This window comes from Stegostoma tigrinum, chromosome 25 (assembly GCF_030684315.1).
Source record: "Stegostoma tigrinum isolate sSteTig4 chromosome 25, sSteTig4.hap1, whole genome shotgun sequence".
Lineage (NCBI taxonomy): Eukaryota > Metazoa > Chordata > Chondrichthyes > Orectolobiformes > Stegostomatidae > Stegostoma > Stegostoma tigrinum.
In genome coordinates, this window is record NC_081378.1 from 47,540,895 (window position 1) to 47,564,341 (window position 23,447).

At 45.9% G+C, this 23,447-nt stretch overlaps 1 protein-coding gene across 9 annotated transcripts in view; it reads right to left on the reverse strand.

Annotated features, from left to right (window-relative positions):
• The window catches only part of sox5 (SRY-box transcription factor 5), a 379,139-nt gene that overhangs the window by 171,130 nt on the left and 184,562 nt on the right, over positions 1 to 23,447 (reverse strand). For all 9 annotated transcript variants that reach the window (XM_048554395.2, XM_048554391.2, XM_048554396.1 and 6 more), the window contains one exon: positions 20,950 to 21,018. In XM_048554395.2, coding sequence (XP_048410352.1) covers positions 20,950 to 21,018 — 69 coding nt within the window. The remainder of the gene's footprint in view (positions 1 to 20,949; positions 21,019 to 23,447) is intronic.

The following is a 23,447-nucleotide window of genomic DNA, read 5'->3' on the forward strand; positions in this document are numbered from 1 at the left end:
GTGCCGGGTGTGGTGGGGTTGGAGGGCAGTGTGGAGCGAACAAGGGAGTCACGGAGAGAGTGGTCTCTCCGGAAAGCAGACAGGGGTGGGGATGGAAAAATGTCTTGGGTGGTGGGGTCGGATTGTAAATGGCGGAAGTGTCGGAGGATAATGCGTTGTATCCGGAGGTTGGTAGGGTGGTGTGTGAGAACGAGGGGGATCCTCTTGGGGCGGTTGTGGCGGGGGCGGGGTGTGAGGGATGTGTCGCGGGAAATGCGGGAGACGCGGTCAAGGGCGTTCTCAATCACCGTGGGGGGGAAGTTGCGGTCCTTAAAGAACTTGGACATCTGGGATGTGCGGGAGTGGAATGTCTTATCGTGGGAGCAGATGCGGCGGAGGCGGAGGAATTGGGAATAGGGGATGGAATTTTTGCAGGAGGGTGGGTGGGAGGAGGTGTATTCTAGGTAGCTGTGGGAGTCGGTGGGCTTGTAATGGACATCAGTTACAAGCTGATTGCCTGAGATGGAGACTGAGAGGTCCAGGAAGGTGAGGGATGTGCTGGAGATGGCCCAGGTGAACTGAAGGTTGGGGTGGAAGGTGTTGGTGAAGTGGATGAACTGTTCGAGCTCCTCTGGGGAGCAAGAGGCGGCGCCGATACAGTCATCAATGTACCGGAGGAAGAGGTGGGGTTTGGGGCCTGTGTAGGTGCGGAAGATGGATTGTTCCACGTAACCTACAAAGAGGCAGGCATAGCTGGGGCCCATGCGGGTGCCCATGGCCACCCCCTTAGTCTGTAGGAAGTGGGAGGAGTCAAAAGAGAAGTTGTTGAGTGTGAGGACGAGTTCCGCTAGGCGGATGAGAGTGTCGGTGGAGGGGGCCTGGTCGGGCCTGCGGGACAGGAAGAAGCGGAGGGCCTTGAGGCCATCTCCATGCGGAATGCAGGTGTACAGGGACTGGACGTCCATGGTGAATATGAGGTGTTGGGGGCCAGGGAATTGGAAGTCCTGGAGGAGGTGGAGGGCGTGGGTGGTGTCACGGACATAGGTGGGGAGTTCCTGGACCAAAGGGGAGAAAATGGAGTCCAGATAGGTGGAGATGAGTTCGGTGGGGCAGGAGCAGGCTGAGACGATGGGTCGACCAGGGCAGGCAGGTTTGTGGATTTTGGGAAGGAAGATTTGAACCTGTGAATGCAGGATATTTGAACAAACCCTTGGATAAATAGGTAGGTTTCAAGAGCTTCTTAAAGAAGGCAAGCAAGATGGGCAGTTTTAGGAACAGAGGTTCAGAAATGAGAAATTGAAGGAAAAATTGAAATTAATGCTGGGAATCCTGTACAGAGGAACTCACCTCCTGACTCCCCAAAGCCTGTCCACCATCTACAAGGCACAAGTCAGGAGTGTGATGGAATACTCCTCACTTGCCTGGATGAGTCCAGCCCCAACAACACTCAAGAAACTTGACACCATCCAGGACAAAGTAGCCCACTTGACTGGCCACAAGCATCCGCTCCCTCCACCACCAACACTCAGTAGCAGCAGTATGTTCTGTCTACAAGATGCACTTCACCATAGATACTCAGACAGCACCTTCCAAACCCATGATGTCTTCCATCTGGAAGGACAAGGGCAGCAGATACATGGGAACACCACCAACTTCATGTTCCTCTCCAAGCCACTCACCATCCTGACTTGGAAATATATCACTGTTCCTTCACTGTCACTGGGTCAAAGTCCTGGACTTCCCTCCCTGAGGGAATTGTGGGTAAATCCACAGCAGGTGGACTGCAGTGGTTCAAGAGAACAGCTCACCATCACCTTCTCAAGTGCAACTAGGGATGTGCAATGAACGCTGGACCTGCCAGCGATGCACACATCCCACAAAAGCAGTAATGAAACTCAGGCACAAAGGTGAAATTTGAAGGAGTGCAGAAATCTTGAAGTATTGGGCTGGGAGAGATTACCTACAGAGGGGCAGGGTGTAGAGTAAGAAAGGCTTTACAAGGAGATTTCTTTTTCAATATTCAGACATTTTTGTTCATGCTGCTACAGGCTTTGAATTATTGTTTTTAACAGTTGCATAATAATCTCTGCTTCTCATAATATTTGCAAATCAGCGAAAAATTGGATTTGTGACTGACTGTGTCTTCGCACTCTTTGTCAACACAGTGACAGCCATTTTTCTCATGTGAGCAACACAGTTTAACTATTAATTAACCTCCATGTGGCCCACAAAATGCAGAACTGAAATCACATTTCTGCAGCAACAAACTCACAATATCTCACGGATGCCATCGGTTTCCTGATTAAAAATAGTTTTAAGAACAAATTAAATAAGGAATGACAGGGGCCTCATTTGAAGCCAGTGGCGACAAGATCTTAACATCCCCAAAATAATGTCTGTGTCATGTAAGCTACTATTTGACTCTGTTCATTTGCTGTCGCACTCATATCTTGCTTTAAAATTCAATTACTCAACAAAGCAAGAAGAGGCATTCTCTGGTTTAAACACTCTGCAACATTTTCTTCAGTTAAATGCACTACGTACATGCAAGTCTTGTTGTTGTGATGTGATACACCTTGAGATTTTTTCTACAACTTAAAGATATTGCACAAAATAAAATTCCACTGCTTGAAGTGTTCACCCGGATGCCTATCGAAAAATCCATCTCCTGTACAACTAACTCCCCAAACACAATGGAAGCTAGAGCAAAAATATAATCTGAGTTTGCGTAGGAAAAAGGAACTCATAAGCGATGACGTGGCATTTCTAAAACGCCATCTGATAAGCACTGCTGAAAACAGACGATGTGGCTCCTTCACGCTTTGCCAACTGTGGGATCATACTGTGCACAAATTGGCTGCCATGGTTCTATATTACACAGTGACTATTCTTCGAAACGTTCTTCATTATTCAGTGCCTTAGATGCCCTGAGGTTGCGCAAGAGGCTACGCAAATGCAAGGTCTTTCTTTCACATCTAAACATGTAGGGAACTGCTCACATACATCCGTGTGCACGTGCATTTATATTGGAACACATTGCATCGATACAGCACCTAACGTAAGATAACCCTAGGTGCATTATCAAACAAAATTTGACATCAAGCCACAAAAGTACGCATTTAGGCAGGTGATCAAAAGCTTGGCCACAAAGATACATTTTAAGGAGTACCTTAATGGCTGAAAGTTTTAGCGGGGGAGCTTCAGATCTTAGAGCAGTTGAAGGCATAACTTCCAGCAATACAGTGATGTGCAAGAGGCCAGAGTTGGAGGACTGTGGACATCTTAGAAGGTTACAGGGCTGGAGGAGATTGGATACACAGGAATGAGGAAGATTATGGATATATTTAAAAACAGGAATGAGTATTTTAAAATAAACCCAGTGGAAGCTGTTGTAAATCAGCGAGCACAAGGTTAATGAATGAACAAGATTAGTTGCAGGTTAGGGCAAGTTCAGCAATTCTTCAGAAGAACTTAAATTCAGGGAGGATAAAAGATTGGAGGGCAGCCATGATTGTATTGGAAGTGTAAGGCCTAGAGTAACAAAGAACAGGGATTTCATCAGACGAGCTGGGGCAGGAGTGGAGTGGAGCGATGTTGCAGATGTTGAAAGAACAGCTGTCTTAGTGGTGGCACAAATATGCAGTGGGAAGCTCATTCGAGTGACCAATAATGCACCAAGTTTGACTCAGCTTCAGAGAGCTGACAGGGAGAGGACTCAGTTTAGTGACCTGTTAGCACAGTTTGTTACAGGGACCAGCAAATGGCCTGTCTAATACCATATCAATAATGATGACATATTTGGAATTCGCCACTCGTTTTTTTGTTCGTTCATGGGATGTGGTGTCACCATCAGGGCCAGCATTTATTTCCCATCCCATCCCTAGTTGTCCTAGAGAAGCTGGTGATCTTCCAGAGCAGCTGCAGTAAATGGGATGTCGGAGCCTGTTTGTAAGGGAATTCCAGGATTTTGGCCCAGTAATAATTCGGAATGTACAGGCAATGTATTTCCAAATCAGCACGTTGAGTGGCTTGGAAAGCAACTTGTAGCTATTGCTATTTCCCTATCTCAACTCTCCTTATCCTTCTAGATGACAGAGGTCTCAGGTTTGGAAAGTGTTGTCAAAGCAGGTTTGGTGAGTTGCTCTCGTGTCACTTGCAGACTTCTGCCACTGTGTGCTGGTGATGGAGGGAATGAATGACAAAGTCAGTGGGCTCTGATGGTAAAGCCATTGAATGTCAAGGGGCAATAGTTAGGTTTTCTCTTGCTAGAGATGATCGTTGCTTGGCAGATGTGTGACATGAATGTTACTCACCTCATATTAGCCTGAGCCTGGATACTGTCCAACTCCTGTTGCATGTGAACACGGACTGTTTCAGAATCTGAGGAGTCACGAATGGTGTTGAACATTGTGCAATCATCACTGAGCATCCCCACTTTTGACCTTGTGATGGAGGGAAGGTCATTGATGAAGCAGCTGAAGATTGTTGAGTCTAGGACACTACCCTGAGGAACTCCTGCAGGGAAGTTCTGGAGCTGAGATCATTGACCTCAAACAACCACAACATCTTCCTATGTGCTAGCTATGACTCCAACCAGTGCAGTGATTTTCCCCAATTTCCATTGATTGAAATTTTGTGACTTCTCCTCCGTACCGCACTCAATCGAGGAGCAGCCCTCCAAAAGCTTGTGATTTCAAATAAATTGTTGGACTATAGCCTGGTGTCATGTGACTTCTGACATTGTCCAACCCAGTTCAACACAGAACCTCCATATGATGTCAAGGATGGTCACTTCCACTTTGTCTTTCGAGTTCAGCTCTTTTGTCCATGCTTGGACAAGGGCTATAACCAGAAGAGGAGCTAAGTGAGGCCGTCAGCAAACCATTACTGTGTAAGTCCCAATTTACCGTACTCTCAATGACACTTACCATCACAAAAGGGGCAGTAATTGGCTGGATTTGGTTTCTTTCTGGGCATCGGAAAGACCTAACAACTTCCAGGTTGTATTTATGGCAGAACACTGCTGTGACGGTATTTCAATACCTATATTAAACTGGCTAAGTGATTATAAAATACAATTATTCACCCCAAACAAAGCTCAGATCTGGTATTTTTAAGCATTGGGAACCTCCTTTCAATTTTGAATGCTTAATGAGGAGGCCCATATCAGAAATAGGCTCTTAAATAGATTCAAGTGAATTATTTTTGAGGAGATTTATTAGATTCTTTTGATTGTTTTAATGTAACTGACTCTTAAAACAAGATTTATCAGACATTTTTCATTAATGTAAATGACTTTTTAAGTAAATCAGATAAATTTTGATAGAAGGCTAAGGTAAAAACTTCTAATAGATCTTATGAATCTTGCAGAAAATAAAATTTGACGTTTTTTAAGCATGATTTAACACAATTTTAAATGTTTCAATCGACATCATTTTTTTTAGAAATGATTTATCTGACTGCCTCAAAATGTCCATGTAAGTAATTCCAATCAAAATTATTGCACTTTTTAAAGAACGTGTTGTAATTTCTTAATCTTGTAAAACAATTTAAGTCAAATAATTCTGATGTATCCTTTGTTCCAGTGCTTTTTTTTAATTGCCGCTGTCTGGCCTATACAGCTTTGTTGGCGGAGGGAGCAAACCAATGTTTTGTCTGAGCTGTGCGGTCATCCAGAGGTTCCATTCACACTGATCAGCACGTGGGTATGTGGACTTCCCATTCCTGGCGTCACTGTTGCTCACAGACCCGAGGAGGTTCTTGCGGGATCAGGAAGAACCAAAGGGAATGCTGGACCAGAAACTCCTGCACAGCTACCCGTTTGTTTCCCTATGGAAAACACTGGGTGGGAACACTGCCTCTTCCGAACTGGAAGTTGTGGCCCTCAGTTTGTAAGCTTGCCGTTTAATTAAACGACATCATTTAGCCACTGACTGAGACATCTCCACCCCATTCCCTTTATTCATTACTGGGATGTGGGCATCGCTAGCTAGGCAGCATTTATAGCCCATCCCTAATTGCCCAGAGTCAACCACATTGCTGTGGGTCTGGAGTCATATGTAGGCCAGACCAGGTGAGGATGGCAGTTTCCTTCCCTAAAGGACATTAGTGAACCAGGTGGGTCTTTCCAACAATCGACAATGGATTCATGGTCATCATTAGATTTATTAAATTCAAATCCCACCATCTGCTGTGGCAGGATTTGAACCTGGGTCCCCAGAACATTAACTGGGTCTCTGGCTTAACAGTCCAGTGATAACAGCACTAGGTCATCACCTCCTACTGATTCAGTCTCCTCACTCTTTAAGCAGGAAGTCTGCTCATTTGGTACAGGATGTCAGATATGCCATCTGACTACTGTGAAACAGTGGACAGGGCTGGAATAAGTGGTAGTGGGGTCAGTATATGCTACTATTTTTACGATGAAGTAGCAAGAAGCAGGTGAGGAATATGGGGAGAGCGAGCATCCTCAGGAGTTTGCAGAGAGGATGGTTAAGGTTAGGAAGAGAAACTCTGGCCACAAAGTAGGCAGAATAGAATTGAACCAGGTGAGTCTTACCCATCTGAATTCAGAGTCATCTTCATACAATGCACAAAACAGATCCTTCAGTCCAACTCAATCAGATATTCTACATTAATCTAGTCCCATTCGCCAGCATCCAGCCCAGATCCCTCTAAACTCTTCCTATTCATATGCCCAACCAGATGTCTTTTAAATGTTGGATTTGTACCTGCCTCCATCATTTCCTTTGGTAGCTCATCCCATAAATGCACCACCCTCTGTGTGAAAAAGTTGCCCTTTAGGTCCTTTTCAAGTCTTTCCTCTCTCGCCTTAAACCCATGGCCACTAGACTCCACTACACTGGGAAAAAAGACTTTGGCTATTCACCCTATTTATGTTCCTCATGGTTTTATAAACCTCTGTAAGGTCACTGCCTAACATCCGATGCTCCAGGGAAAATAACCCCAGCCTATTTGGCCTCTCCTTAAAGCTTAAAGTCTCAATTTCAACAACATCCTTGTAAATTTTTTCCACACTCTTTCAAGTTTAACAATATCCTTCCTACAGCAGGGAGACCAGAATTGGGCAGTGTTCCAAACTGCAACATGACCCACTCCTATATTCAATGCACTGACCAATGAAGTCAATTGTACCAAACTGCATCCACTGTAGCCGGTGCGGCTTCCTCTACATTGGGGAAACCAAGCGAAGGCTTGGGGACCGCTTTGCAGAACACCTCCGCTCAGTTCGCAACAAACAACTGCACCTCCCAGTCGCAAACCATTTCCACTCCCCCTCCCATTCTCTAGATGACATGTCCATCATGGGCCTCCTGCACTGCCACAATGATGCCACCCGAAGGTTGCAGGAACAGCAACTCATATTCCGCTTGGGAACCCTGCAGCCATATGGTATCAATGTGGACTTCACCAGTTTCAAAATCTCCCCTTCCCCTACTGCATCCCTAAACCAGCCCAGTTCGTCCCCTCCCCCCACTGCACCACACAACCAGCCCAGCTCTTCCCCCCCACCCACTGCATCCCAAAACCAGTCTAACCTGTCTCTGCCTCCCTAACCTGTTCTTCCTCTCACCCATCCCTTCCTCCCACCCCAAGCCGCACCCCCAGCTACCTACTAACCTCATCCCACCTCCTTGACCTGTCCGTCTTCCCTGGACTGACCTATGCCCTCCCTACCTCCCCACCTATACTCTCCTCTCCACCTATCTTCTTTTCTCTCCATCTTCGGTCCGCCTCCCCCTCTTTCCCTATTTATTCCAGTTCCCTCTCCCCATCCCCCTCTCTGATGAAGGGTCTAGGCCCGAAACATCAGCTTTTGTGCTCCTGAGATGCTGCTTGGCCTGCTGTGTTCATCCAGCCTCACATTTTATTATCTTCTTCACTGCCCTGTCCACTTGTGATGATGTGGAGGTATCAGTGTTGGACTGGGCTGGGCAAAGTCAGAAGTCACACAACTCCAGGTTGTAATTCAATAAGTTGGTTTGAAATCACAAGCTTTTGAGTGTTACTCCTTCCACAAGCTTGTGATTTCAATAAACCTGTTGGGCCATGACCTGGTGTTATGTAACTTCTGATTCAGTTTACCCGCGACTCCTCTTCCATGGAACTCGGAACCTGCACCCCAAGGTCTCTTTATTCAGCAACACTCCCCAGGACCTTACCATTAAACCGTACAAGTCCTGCCCTGATTTGCCTTTCCAAAATGCAACTACAGTGAAGAGGAGTTAGACAGAGGCAGTGTATAGCCAACAGCATCAAATATTTCAGAAGGTCAAAGGGCAGTTGCTATAGTTATGTAGGGCACAAGTGTAACTTTAGCTCCCTCCTGTTGTAGCAAAATGGCTCTATTTAAACATAGCTTAATGGGAAAGGTCAATGCCTATTTGGGAGTTGATGACGTGTTAAAAGACTCAATAGAAAGGAAAGTTGGGAACGGAGCAGATTTACAAGCACATGGAGGGTATGTCTTTTGAGAAGGGTGAATGCGGCAGATTTGAAGGGAACAAGGGGAAAATCCTGAGAACAGAAAGCCATGAATATCCGTTAACTTGAGTGCGAGGGTGAGGTGGTGGCTGATCATCAGTTTACTGAAATTAGAGGCGATCAGCAGCAAGTGGATCACACACAGTAGGGTCTTGGAGACAGCAGGAGGGAGATTGGGGAGAAATGAGAGAAAGTTGCAAGTTCAGGGCTAAGGTAGGGTTGTGTTCAGGTAGAGCTTCGAGGAATCTTGGCCCAATAGTGCAGTGAAGAAGCAAAGGCAGCTGACTGGATAGCCTTTAATTTCTCACAGCGATACGAAGAACACATGTACCAGTGCTGGCCCAGCTGGTAATACACGCACCTCTGAATCACAAAGTTCTGGGTTCCAGACTCGAGCTAAAATCAATGTTGCATTCCAGCGTGACACCTTGGGGTTGGCGCATCGTCAGAGACGCCATCTTTCAGATATGATGATAAAAACCAGGGCCCCGGTGTGATCAGGTGGATATAAAAGGATCTCCTGGTGCTAGCTTGAAGAGTTATCACTGGTGTCCTGGCCAATATTTATCATTCAAAAAGATAACAATGGCTGATCTGGTCACTCTCACATTGCTGAATGCAAATAAGCTGTTGGGCTATGTTTCAACACTAACTACCCTTCAAGAAGTACTTCAATTTTTCTTTGTACCCAGAAGCGTTGCTGTGAGTCACTGGGTGACCTTCCCACCATCAAAATCACCAACACTTTACTGTAAACTAATAACGACCACCAGTAAAAAGCATCTGCGCAGCCAATCCAATATTTACATGCAAAGCACATTATGGACAATGGAAACCATTCAAGTTGAGGGGGAGGTAGGGAGAAGGTGGAGGGGTGTGGAGGTTGAAAGAAAATGGAGTTGGAGGGGAAAATAAAGCACAGTACCTCTTGCAGTGTCCACCCCTCTCTACAGGCATCGGGAACATTGGCGGAGTCTGCGTGCTCCTTCTCCAAGGACACTTGGGCACAAACATAGCCATGGAAGAGGGGCAGACAGTTGGCACAGATGCCAACCCCTGTCCACAGCCCGCTGTTTATAGCCAGCCTGTCCAGGCCCTCAAAAGAAGTACTTCATAAGCTGTCAAACAATTTGAGATATCCAGCGAATGTGAAATGCGCTAAATAAATGCAGGGCTTCCTTTCCTTTCATGTTGTTGGGGGTCAAATACAGACACAAAACAGGGGCTTGCCAACATGGTGCTTACATAGATGCATTCAAAACACTTTTATTAAAGAGAAGATGATGGCCTAGTGGTACTTTCACTGGACTATTAATACAGAGACACGGATAATGTTCTACGGAACCAGGTTTGAATCCCACCATGGTAGATGGTGGGGTCTGAATTCAACAAAAATATCTGGAATTAAGAATCTAATGATGACTGTGAATCCATTGTTGGTTGTTGGGAAAACCCATCTGGTTCACTACTGCAATTCAGGAAAGGAAACTGCCATCCTTACCTGGTCTGGCCTACATGTGACTCCAGACCCACAGCAACGTGGTAGACTCTTAACTGCCCTCTGGGCAATTAGGGGTGGGCAATAAATGCTGCCTGGTCAGCAATGCAGTCATCCCATGAAGGAATAAAAAAAATAAAATTGACAGACAATGCTTAGAAAACAAACACAGATATAAGCTCAGTCAGGACTTGTAGTGTGGTAATGTCCCTACCTCTGGGCTTCAAGTTCCATCAGAACATGAGGTAAAGCATGTCTGAGCAGCTTGATTAAATGTATTGACGAAAGCTCAGTCATTAACTTGTGTTTATGAGGCGTTTGAGAGGATTACTTAACTCAACAGCTCGCTGAAGATAGCTGCAGGGGAAAGGCAGTGATTGGGATGGTCAGGTCGTAGTCATGGAACCCGTCCTCCAGCCTCCTCTTAAAACAGCCAACATTGTCACTTTGTATGAGTAGGGAACTGGTGATGTTCAAAATTCGCAGCAGAATTGACGTGTCTATCACATGACACACACACACGTGTGTGTATCCAATTGAACTGAATTGCGTTTTATTGTCACATACTCAAATACAGAAATACAATGAAAAGTGTACAATGTCACCACGTGTGGCCCCATCTTAGGTACAAGGTACCAAAGCATAAAATCTGAGGTAAAGAGTAGAAAAATAAGGAAATAGTTAAAAGCTCAAAATTACAGTTCTTGTTGCAGAAAGTAGTAAGTAAGATATAAAGTTAAAAGTTCCAAATTATAGCCCCCCCTTGGCTATAGGCCTGCAGTCACTCCACACTGGGCTTTCCCCATGAGGGCTCGATCTCTCGATCCCCACGCTGTTGTCTCAGTACCAACTGCCAGGCCACCAGAGTGCCGCTCTCTGCCCCTAATTGCTTCCATGATGCTACCGACTGCCAGACGTCTAGCCGGGCATACCAACCCGCTCATGGGTGACCAACCAAGCCCCCACGCTGCCTCTACCCCTGAGCTCCCTCTGAAGTAGAGAGAAAGAAAAACTTAAAAGAACTAAACAGAAGAAGTAAAAAAAAACAAGAAAATAAGAAAGAAAAGCAGTCGGAGCGGACAAGCTCCAGCTCAGGAGTTCTACTCTGCTGCCAACTTGACTGGATGTCGAGAGAGAGAGTGTGTGTGTGTGTGTGTGTGTGTGTGTGTGTGTACGTGTCTGCACACACACGTACATGACTTCCCAGGGGTTTATCTGCAGACACTGGGCGGGGTCCCATTCTGGTCAGCAGTCAGACATCAGCTGCAATAGCTTCTGTGAGAAGCAATTGTTGAGTTGCAGGCCCGAAATCTCAGTTGGTTGGGAAAAGGTTGCAGAGTCATGGGAAATACTTGATTTCTCCGGTTTTTTTTCAGAAAGAAAACGGAGCTGGGGCTGCTTCAGCAAATTATGTGAGTCAACATTAAAAATTTTATGGAAACAGCTGCTGCTGACACACAAATGATTTACCACAGAAAGACTCACGCCAAAAAAGGGTACAGTACTATACTCTTCATTTTAGTACTCTTTATGATAGCATGTCTAGAAGCAAGCACTAACAGATGGTAATGTTTCCCCTAAGTTGTGACAGAAACTGTTTCAGCTTATCGACTGCAATGTGAATGAAGCAAACGCCAAATAGCAGCAGTTCTGGGTGAAGTTTTGAAGGAGTGCTCTATCAAATACAAAGAGAAGACATACAACACTGCAATGACTAAAAGGAGCCCAGGATGTTGGGAGTAGTTTAGATACCAGCAAAGGATGACCAAAGTAAAAATTAGTAAAGAGGGCCAGCACGGTGGTGAGTCACAGTACCAGGAACCCGGGTTCGATTCCAGCCTCGGGCGACTGTCAGTGTGGACTCTGCACATTCTCCCGGTGTCTGCGTGGGTTTCCTCCGGGTGCTCCGGTTTCCTCCCACCGACCAAAGACATGCAGGTTAGGTGGATAGAGGATGTTAAATTGCCCCGTAGTGTCCAAAGATGTGCAGGCTAGGTGCATTAGCCAATAGGATACGTAGGCCTACAGGCATAGAGTGGGGGTGTGTAACTGAGTGGGATACTCTTTGAAGAGGTGGTTTGGTCTTGATGGGCTGAATGGCCTGCTTCCCCATTGAATGAATTCTATGCTACTAAGGGGAAAATTGGAATGTAAGAGGAAACCGGGAATAAATGTAAAAAAATGAATTGCAAATTGTTACAATGCATGAGGAAGCTATTTGGCTCATTCCACCTGCACCTATTACCAACAATCATCACATGCCTTTGCCTCATTTCCTACCCAAGAATCATCCCTCTAAAATCTGCCTCCTCCGCTACACTTCCAGGCAGTGCATTCCATATCCTACCGAGGTAAGGTTGCCAGAGTCCCAGTGAACCATGGGATTGCTCTCTCCAGGGAGATGGTGATTGGCGGTGAATTAATCTGACTGTCGTCACATCTTAATGAAGGGACAGGGTGAGAAGCAGGACCTAATTGGTAAGTGGAGAATTTAAACCCACTCTGTTGACATTGCTCTGCATCATAAGCCATTAACTGAGCTAGTTGACCATCTCTCCGACTTTACTCTAACTGTTTTTGGAGTGAAAACGCTCTCTCTCCCAGCATCTTTGATTCATATGCATAACATTTTCAATCTACGCTCACTTGTTCTTTTCGATTTACGAGCGGGAACAGGTTTTCCCCATTTACTCTATTCGGCCTACACATGATATTAAAAACCTTCAGTAAATCTCGCCTTGGCCACCTTGTCTCTAAGGGGTACAGTTCTATTTCTTCAATCTATCCTTATAACTGAAGTTCCTATAGCCATTTTTGTAAATGACTCCTGTGCTCTCTCTCCGAAGCATTCACACAATGTGTCACCCACAACTGCACACAATATTTCAGTTCAGACCTAATAAGAGTCTTATTCAAGGTCAACATCACCCTCTTGCTCTTGTGTTCTATGCCCCCATTATTAAAGCCAAAGAGACTTTATTAACTGCCCCGTCCCCTGTTCTGCCACCTTCAATGATCTGAGCGTATGTACACCTAGATCCCTCTGCTCCTACAGCCCTTTTAGAATTGTTATGCCTATTTTATCTTGTCTATCAAGACTGCTGATTTCCCAGGTCCTCAGAATCTCTCCCATCAAATTGCTGCCTGCTCCAATTATGCAGAACGCAGCAGGCCAGGATGACACAGTGTCTAGCCTATAGACTTTAACAGTGCCATCGGCTGCTCCACATGGCCCTGCTCACAGCTTGTGCACCAGGATGCTGCACAAGGAGCTGCACCAGCAGAGTGACCCACACATTAAGCCAATAACACAACGCTTGCTGCATTCCAAGCCCCTTCCTGCACCAGACCCACATCAACCATTCGACATTTCACTGTATTCAGTAGGGTCTATCGTCACATCTACATGACATGTGACATCCTGCTCCCACAGCCCCTCAGGAGTTTCACAAGTCAAGGGATGCCTTTGGCCAGCGGTCATCACTTTTTAAATCGTTGGCCTCCACATCGTGAGGATGACAATGTAAGATTTGCAAGTTAAATTTCCATCGCTGAAATGCACGTTCACCCTGTACACATTGCAAATAGACTAAATGGTCACAAATTCTATGTAGCTGGAGTTTGCAACTTCATAGGTTTGCCCTTTCAACATTCTAGTGTCCAGCAGATGTGGATCCCACGCTTTCACCTATTGAACTGGCAGACTGCATCCACTCTGGGCATTGTGCCAGTCCTTTCCCAGTTGCATTTTACATCCAGAGAAGGACAAGTGATGACAGGGGACGTAGCTTGGAATGGACACTGAGCTCAGCCTGATTGCCAGTAACCCATCCAGAGACTCCACATCCCTGTTTCCCTTGAACTGTCCCCAGCAGCCCATTTCCACCTATCCCTTCCCCGTTGTGGGGACCCACCATGTTCAACCTCACCTCCAACTGTCCGCCTTGTTCCCTGATCCCAGACAGGACACAGTAATGATGGCTGCTCTGCTCCCCATATGGAGGCCATGGATGTGATCACTTCCAGTAACCCATAATGGCCTTGCGTATCCCTCTGATGCTGTTCCAACTCAGGTTTCTCCCCATCATTATCCATGTCTACAGATGCCTCTGCTTTCCTGGATCTCTTCCCCAATTCAACAACGACACCCAACAATGACAGGGACAGTTCAAGGCATGACCCAGCAAAGCCTTAACCACTGTGTTTGCAGCTCCCCACCTGACAATATGCAATTCCCTCAACTGCTTGTGATGGTCCCACAGGACTGATTACTCAACTACCCTCCCCAGCTCCCAGACTGTAGTCAGACCTACCCATTGACTGTGTGTGAGGTGAGGCCCTGTCAGTGGCACCCACTGACCGAACTGCAAGAAGTAGCTCCCCCAGCTCGTGTCTGCCATGGCCCTTTGGTTGAATAGACATGCAGCATGTTTGCTGCACAGACAGCTGGCACACACTGTAGGAGCTACTCTGAGAACCCGTGTAGGTCTGACCTGACAAGAATGACATGCAGAGATAATGGGAACTGCAGATGCTGGAGAATTCCAAGATAATAAAATGTGAGGCTGGATGAACACAGCAGGCCAAGCCGCATCTCAGGAGCACAAAAGCTGACGTTTCGGGCCTAGACCCTTCTTCAGAAATGGGGGAGGGGGAGAGGGTTCTGAAATAAATAGGGAGAGGGGGGAGGCAGATCATAGCTGCTTAGAGGAGAAGATAGGTGGAGAGGAGACAGACAAGTTACAAGATGTACTGCTTTGACTACAGTGGGGTCACAAGATTAGATGTTTAGGGTTGTAAATTCTGAAGCAGCAATAGCAGTGCTAACAGCCAAAAGGTTCCTTTAAATCCTCTCAATTTTTTTGAACCCTTATGATTGCCATGGTGCAATGCACAGATCCTTGAGGTAGCTTCCTGCTGTAAGGAAAGGCTGTGAAAAAGTTTAATTTGAATAACTATGAGGTTATTGCACTTTGGTGAGGCAAACTAGGGCAGGACTTATAAAATTAATGATAGGGCTCTGGGATGTGTTGCTGAACAAAGAGATCTAGGGGTGCAGGTACGTTGTTCTTTAAAAGCTGAGTCACAGGTAGGCTATTGAAGAAGGCGTTCGGTACGCTTGCCTTCATTGTTCAGTGCATTGAATACAGGAGTTGGGACATCATATTGCAGCTGTACAGGACATTGGTTAAGCCACTTTTGGAATACTGCGTTCAATTCTGATCTCCCTGCTATGGGAAAGATTTTATTAAACTTGAAAGGGTTCAAAAAGCATTTACAAGGCTTTTTGAACCCTTTCAAGTTTAATAAAATCTTTTCCATAGCAGGGAGATCAGAATTGAACGCAGTATTCCAAAAGTGGCTTAACCAATGTCCTGTACAGCTGCAATATGATGTCCCAACTCCTGTATTCAATGCACTGAACAATGAAGGCAAGCGTACCGAACGCCTTCTTCAATAGCCTACCTGTGACTCAGCTTTTAAAGAACAACGTACCTGCACCCCTAGATCTCTTTGTTCAGCAACACATCCCAGAGCCCTATCATTAATTTTATAAGTCCTGCCCTAGTTTGCCTCACCAAAGTGCAATAACCTCATAGTTATTCAAATTAAACTTTTTCACAGCCTTTCCTTACAGCAGGAAGCTACCTCAAGGATCTGTGCATTGCACCATGGCAATCATGAGGGTTCAAAAAAATTGAGAGGATTTAAAGGAACCTTTTGGCTGTTAGCACTGCTATTGCTGCTTCAGAATTTACAACCCTAAACATCTAATCTTGTGACCCCACCGTAGTCAAAGCAGTACATCTTGTAACTTGTCTGTCTCCTCTCCACCTATCTTCTCCTCTAAGCAGCTATGATCTGCCTCCCCCCTCTCCCTATTTATTTCAGAACCCTCTCCCCCTCCCCCATTTCTGATGAAGGGTCTAGGCCCGAAACGTCAGCTTTTGTGCTCCTGAGATGCTGCTTGGCCTGTTGTGTTCATCCAGCCTCACATTTTATTATCTAAGAATGACATGCAGCTGTGTCTGCACACAACAGTGCCTCTACACGGCACTACAACCTATAGGCTCTGTTTCAAGCAGTGATGCATGAACAGGCTTGGCATAGTGGGGCAAGGTAAGGCCAGGCAGGGGATACAGCAAGCAGCTTGCAAGGTGTGCGGCGCTGAGAGAGCCAGCGAGCAGCTCTGAGCTACAGCCTGATCCATGCTTTGAGCACAGTGCTCCTGTGGCAGTGTTTCCATGCTAATTGCTGGTATGCCCCAAAATTCAGCTCTGTGCTTCTTAAACATCCTGCAACTGGGTAGGGGAGGGGCTCGCGAGGATTCGTCAGATGCCAACGTCCATGGACAATGGGTGTGTGCAGCTGGTGCCCATGGATCACACCCAGGCATGTTGTTTCCCACTGAGCGAAGGAGGCATTTCGTATTGAGTTTTCTCAATGTCCAGCATATTTCGTAAGAAAGGAGGCCAATTATTAATGAGGTGAGTTGCGCCACTCAAATGCATTCAAGAAGCTACAAGCCCCTTTAGTTGGCAACTATGCCTAGAGTGAAGCTTACATCAATGTCTTGCAGATATATTAAAGATGAAACGAGTTGCTCCCAACAATGATAAAGGTCTTGTTGCAGAATTGTGCCACTAATCCTACCATAACCCATGCATTCATGTCCCTGTAAGACACCCCTGTAAGAACTAAAGGGTAACATGGACCCAAGACCTGATGGCCTGTATCAGAGGGTCTTGCAAAAAAAACCTAGTGGCTGCAGCTATAGTGGGTGCATTGATTGTAATATTCCAAAATACCCCTAGATTCTGGTGAAAGGTTCCAGTGGATTGGAAACATACAAACATAAACCTTCTATTCCACAAAGGAGAGAAATAAAAAGCAGAAAGAGACCAGTTAGCTGAACATCTGTCACTGTGATCTGCTAGAATCCATTATTAAAGAGGCTGCAGCAGGAGGTCTTGCAAAAAAACAAAAGTTGCCAGAAAAGCTCAGCAGATCTTACAGCATCTGTGTTGAGAAATCAGAGTTAATGTTTCAAGTCTAGTGACTCTTCTTTGCAGCCTTCTGAATGTTCTGAAGAAGGATCCATCTCCACAGACCTGTTGGGTTTTTCCATCAATGTCTGCATTTGTCTCCGACCTCCTACACTTTGTTGTTTATTTTGTGTAATACCATCAGGTATGGTCTTGTTAAAGGGCAATAGTATTTCGCAAATTAGTTGTTAAAAAAATTTTCCTTTAGGATGTAATGAACAGGGTGAATAAAGGGCAAATGGTAGATGTGGCATATTTGGATTTCCAAATTTGATAAGGTGATCTTTGATAAGGAAATTTCAATGCTGCAGATTTGAACTCGACTCTCCCTGGAACATGGAATACAACATACTCTGAGTTCACTTTAAATTGTAGTTCTGCCCTGAATGCACATCATTTTTTGAAATATTGGTACTGGAGGAATAAAGTAATTAAAAAATAAAGGAAACAAGTAATAGTAGATTTTAAGATCCCAAAGAGGGATTACTGGAAATCAGAAAAAAAAATCCCCAGAATCAGGCTGATTACTTTAAAACTGTCAAATTTTTCAACATTTGTTGACAGCTTTCCAGATCGAGAATCACAAATCAGTAATATACCCTCTGTAATGAGGTCTTGTTATCTCATAAACACCAAAAGAAACTCTGTAAATTGATGAGCAGAAAATCTTTTCCTGGATAACAGTTTATTTACAGAGCAAACTTCAATCATTGGGGTTGGAGGCACACTTGGAGGGCATGGACACCAGAGGCAGCAATGCCAGCCTTAGTGCCAACCTCGAGAGATTGAATGTTCAGACAGAAGGAGTGGGGTCAACCCAGACGGATATCCAGACTGCCAACGATCCCGAAGGAAGTGCAGGGTGGCATCCGTGCAACAACATGGGACGTAGGGCTTGAGGAAAAGAAACCTTCTCACCCCAAGCAGGTGTAATGCAGGAAGTCACGGATAACGTAATGCAAAAAGAGGCTTCACCTCCAGGTATAGTCAGTGACCCAACCTAACAATGACCTGAGTTGTCAGCGCACTGCACACCAAGTTCTGAGTCAATACCTTGATGGGGGCTTATTAATAAATGTTTATCGGCGTGATTTTGATGGGCATGGAAGGAAAGACGGACTTACATTTACAGAGCACCTTTCACTACTTCTACTAAGAACGTCCCAAAGCGGTTTACAGACAATGAAGTACTTCCTGAAGTACAGATACCGCTGTAAATATTGGAAACACAGCAGCCAGAGGGACCAAGGCACTGGGAGGGGGCTCAATTATTATTGGAATAAAATATTGGCCAACACAACTTCTGAAGCATGGTTAATGTAATGGAGCAACCCACAGCACTTCACAATTCTGACCCTGAGCAACACATGAGTCGAACGGCCAAGAGATTAGTCAAAGGTTGGTCGTAAAGACTGCTGTATGATTATTGAATGAATGGCAAGTTCCTTTTCATGGTTTACCAACTTGACAATGGGAGCATCCTTATATCCCTGCAGGATGATTCATTGTTTCCATTTAACGTAAGAATACAGTGAGCTTCTTAACAAAGAACTGACCTACAGCCTAGTATACTTCAACTGTGTGAGATTCAGCTCCTGGTGTTTTATTGTGAGACAGAAAGGCTAATGGAATGTTGGCCCTTACTTCAAGGGGGTTGGAGTGTAAGATTAACTCTTACAATAACTGTACAAGGTGCTGCTGAGATCACATCTGGAGTACTGTGAGCAGTTTTGGTCCCCTTGCTCAAAAAAAAAATTAGTTCACTGAAGGCAGTACTGAGAAGGTTCACTAGGATGATCCTTGGCATGGAGGGATTGTTTTATGTGCTAAGGTTAAACAGATTTGCATTCCACTCACTAAAGTTTAGAAGAATAAGAGGTGACTGTATTTCAACATATGGGGGCTGGACAGGGTAAATGCTGAGAGGATCTTTCCCCCTCATGGGAGAGTCTAGGACCAGAGGGCACAACCTCAGAATAGAAGGGCACCAATTTAAGACTAAGATGAGAAGGAATTTCTTCACTCCGAAGGGTTGCCTGTCTTTGGAATTACTTGCCACAGAGATCTGTGAGCACATTGTATATTTAAGATATGGACATATCTGAGGTAGATAGAATCTTGATCAGTTGGAGAATGAAGGGTTCCAGGAAAAGGGCCAGAAATGGACAGGAAGAACGTCAGATCAGCCACAATCTTATTGAATAACGGAGCGGACCTGACGGGCCAAATGGTCTATTTCTTATGATGTCATGGATCGGAGTTTTAGCATGTTCTGGCATGTGGGGCCTGGGGCAAGCAAGCAGTGCATGCAAACTGCAACAGGGCTGGGGGGGTTGCTTCTTCAGTGAAGAGAAGTGAAAGGCTGATTGACGGCATGCTGAAAGAACTTTACCCTCCAGAAATCTGGGGCTCTTCCTGTGAGCAGCAAGGCCTGACGATAAAAATGACGGATCGGGGGTAGAGCATTGTAGAATCCCTCGAGCAAACTTGCCTAGTTTGGCAAGTGCTGTTGCCTGAATGCCCTACAACCACTTCCTACAGCAGTTCTTCTGTGGGAACTGGCCGCACTCACGTGGTAGAGCTTCCAGGACATTTCATCCAAAAGCTCCATCTACAATTTTGACTTTTGAGTCCTGCATGGAGCCCGCCGTCGATGACCACACTCAGTGCAAATACCTGCCTCCTTCGAAAGCTAATATGTGTCAGAGACAGAGAGAAAAAGCAAACAAGAGGGAATCCCAAGCCAGCAACTTGTTGGAACTTCAATTTCTGCACTGCCCGGTCTTGTTTGCCACAGAACTCTCCAGGTTTGGATCCCCCGAGTAGACACCTACGTACGCACCAGAAACCTCCCAGACGGTGAACATGGGGACTTGCTCGCCGCAAAAGTAAAACAGCATTTCAAAAGTAAAGACAAAGCTGACAGAAGTATCTGCTTATTGAAAATTTAAGGAAGATGATGGTTCCCCATCCCTACCCCCCACTAACTGCTACCGTGGTGAAGTGCACTATCCTCTCCAGAAACGGCCGGATCATGGGATCAATTCCGGAACTGTGCTGAGGTCATTTGGGGAGGGCTGGGGGAGCACAGGCTGTGAAATTGCACCTAGTTTGTGGGACAAGAACATTAACCTCTCTGCTGCTAGGCGTGGGTGTGTGTGCGCGTGTGGACGTTGGTCAGCAATCAGATTGGAATTGTCTGTCCCATCAGCTCTCACTTTCTGAACTCTCAGCCAGACTCTCAATGGGAGAGTGCACAATGGAGCCATTTAGTCAGGAGATGTTTCGGCGCTGTGGGGTGACTGTGGGATTGGAGGGGAGGGGGTACAGTGCTGGAAAAAAACAGGCATGGTGAGGAGAATGTGGGGGGAGAAAGGAGATTAGCATAAAAAGTGCAACTTCTGAGATCAGATGGACACTGCCATAGCGCCTTATAGAGAAAGAGCCGATTTGGGTGAGAACCAGTCAGAACAATCTCATTGAGATACTCAGAGTCACAAATCTCTGCCAAAGTAGTAAACCCTATGGGGTCACCAAATCATGAGAGTGCCAAAGGAGGCCATTCAGCCCACAGTCTGTTTGGTGTGCCTGCAGCAGGAGTAAACAGGCCCTGCATGAACTACACCCATGTGTGCACTGACCTCCTGTTGAGTTCGTTGGGAAGAGGTTACTGCAACCACTTCCCTCCCCACACTGCCTCCCCCCTTCCTCATACCACGAGGATCCTTCAGAAACCGTCTTTCTCCACAGCCCTGACAGGAGGCAAAACATTAACAACAATTACAATGCTGGGGGAGAGAGATGGAGAGGGACAGAGGGAGGGAGAGAGGGTGAGGGAGGGAGGGGGAGAGAAGGTGAGGGAGAGGGGGGAGAGAGGGAGGGAGAGGGAGGGAGGGGGAAGGAGAGAGACTGAACTCTGACCTGGATTTGCTGTTGGAGGAGGTTGATTTTGTGTTGCTGATGCAGTAGCTGTTGCTGTTGCCTAGCGATCTGTAAGGAAGGACAAGGAATTGAGATTGCTACGGTGTCAATTTGAAAGATATTTGCACCATGATTGCTTCCTTCAGCCACAGGCTATCATCCTCTTCCTTCATTTCCTTTCTCTTGCCCTCCAGGCTATCACACAAGGTGTCTTCCCTTTCCTACTCCCTGACCCGGCTCTCGCTCCGGGGTTGATCTTTCCACACTCTTTTGGTTCAATCTTATAAAACTAAAAAGGTCACCAACCTGAGACACCAGGTTGGTACCTGCACGGGAAGGGCATCAGGACCCTGGGCACCATTGTGCTGTCATTGGTCAACAGAGAGGAGCCAACAGGACTGGCACCCATGAGAAAGGAAGGCTGTCTCTCTGAGGTGTCAGTCCAGGGGTGCCACCAGCAGCAGGCGCTGCTGAGGTCAAGGACAGAAAGGGCTAGGGCCACCATACCACGAGGCACTTTGAGAAATAAGGAGTACATTTTTAACCAACGGTGTTGGGCCAGGCTGACCAGCAATTAGAAGGGGTGGGCCATCTATTGCAGAGCTGTAGGCTCAGGAGGATGCCCACGGGAGGATCAATCTGGCAGGTTTCCTGATACTGCTCAGCACAGATATGAGATTGATCCGTACCTCGAAACTAACCAATTTATAAAGCTGCATCTGGTTCATCTTTTCAGGAGGGAAATCTGCTGTGACTTCAGGACAGAGACAATATGACTGATTCTAAAACAGTGTGGCACGCTACTCAGTTTACAGAAGGGCAACAAATGCCCACATCCCATGAAAGGGAGGCTGTAGTCAGGGGAGATGCTGAGGGAAGAGGAAGGCCTGTAATTGGGCATTTCAAGCGGCTGAGGTAACCAACTGGCACACAGCCAACCCACTGCCTGTTGCTCCCAGTGCTGTGCACCATTTTATCAGCACTTTCATCGGTCACGGCCTCTCTAGAAGCAGGTAATATCCAGCCCATTCACTGTGTGGCTGTCGCCACAGATTGTGGGCTTCATTTCATTGCTCTTTAATAAATCATAGCACAGAAACAATGGGGCCAAATGGTCAACCCATTCGCATTAGCTCATCCATATTTGGTTTCCATAACTTTACAAGATGAACTCTTGACCGAAATGCCCCACCCCTAGCCTCAAAACCTCATTTTGGCTTTTTCTTTAATTATTCTTTCATGGGATGTGGGCATTTGTTGCCCTTCTGTAAACTGAGTAGCGTGCCACACTGTTTTAGAATCAGTCATATTGTCTCTGGCCTGAAGTCACAGCAGATTTCCCTCCTGAAAAGATGAACCAGATGCAGCTTTATAAATTGGTTAGTTTCGAGGTAAGGAAATGAATTGTCTACGCTAGATTTAATGAATGATAGTTAAATTAAACCAGCCGTGTTAGGGCAGGGGAGGGTGGGATTTGAACCCATGTGGGGCAGCATTAGCCTGGGTCCTCAGCGTTACTAATTCAGCAACATTACCACTGTGCCCCAATCTCAGCACCTACATGTTGCAGGTTTAAAAAGGTTGAGCTGTATATCAGCTGAGTAAAGGAATCGGGTCTCACAGTCTCCATTTGCTTACAGTGGATTTCAACAATGGATAGTGAGAACTTGTTTCAAATTCTGGCTTTTTTTATGCCTGAAATGCATCAAAACGTCCTTTTCTTCTCCCGAACTTACAAGTATTCATTCCATTTGCCATTCTCAAGCACTAAACTCACTGGCATGTCCCTGGGCCCCAATTGTACAGCGATTGGACTGAAGAGCTGGTTCTTTCATGTACAATGCTTCAAGACAGAAAGTCAAAAGGAATCATCCAACCATTTGGGTGAGACAGAGTTACCATCATGATCTAGGCCAGTCTTACCTCGATCTGACACCTTCACCTATTTCAGCATGGCAACCCGAATCGGGTTTATGGGAATAACTTGCATTTGTGTAACACCTTTTCCCACTCCAGGCCAACAGTTTACAGCTAATGGAGTTTTCTGAATTGTACGCATTGTCAGACAGGGGTCAGCTAATGTGCAGCAAAGCAAGCTCCCACAAACAGTAAAGTGGCAACGAATCATCAATAAATATTTTCCAGGGCACAACTCCCCTTTTTTTCTTCAAAATAGTGCTGATGGGTCTTTTGCATCCAATTGGGAGCCTGGAATTGATTTAGCATCCCATCCAGAAGCTTGCACTTCCCAGAGTGCAGCACTCCCCTGTTTTGGGAGTGTCATCTTGGGTGATGTTCTTATGTCTCTAGAATGGGACTTGAACCCATGACCTTCTGACTTAAAAGAACATGGACTCAGATTGATATTATGGGCCTGATTTCTCTCTTAACGCGCCTACAAAGGTGTCTTTTAAAAATTTCTTTTGTCGAGCATCTAAGACAAATGGATTTGATTAGGTGTTTGTGTGTAGGGCAGGGGCGGGGGGGAAGGGGGAGAG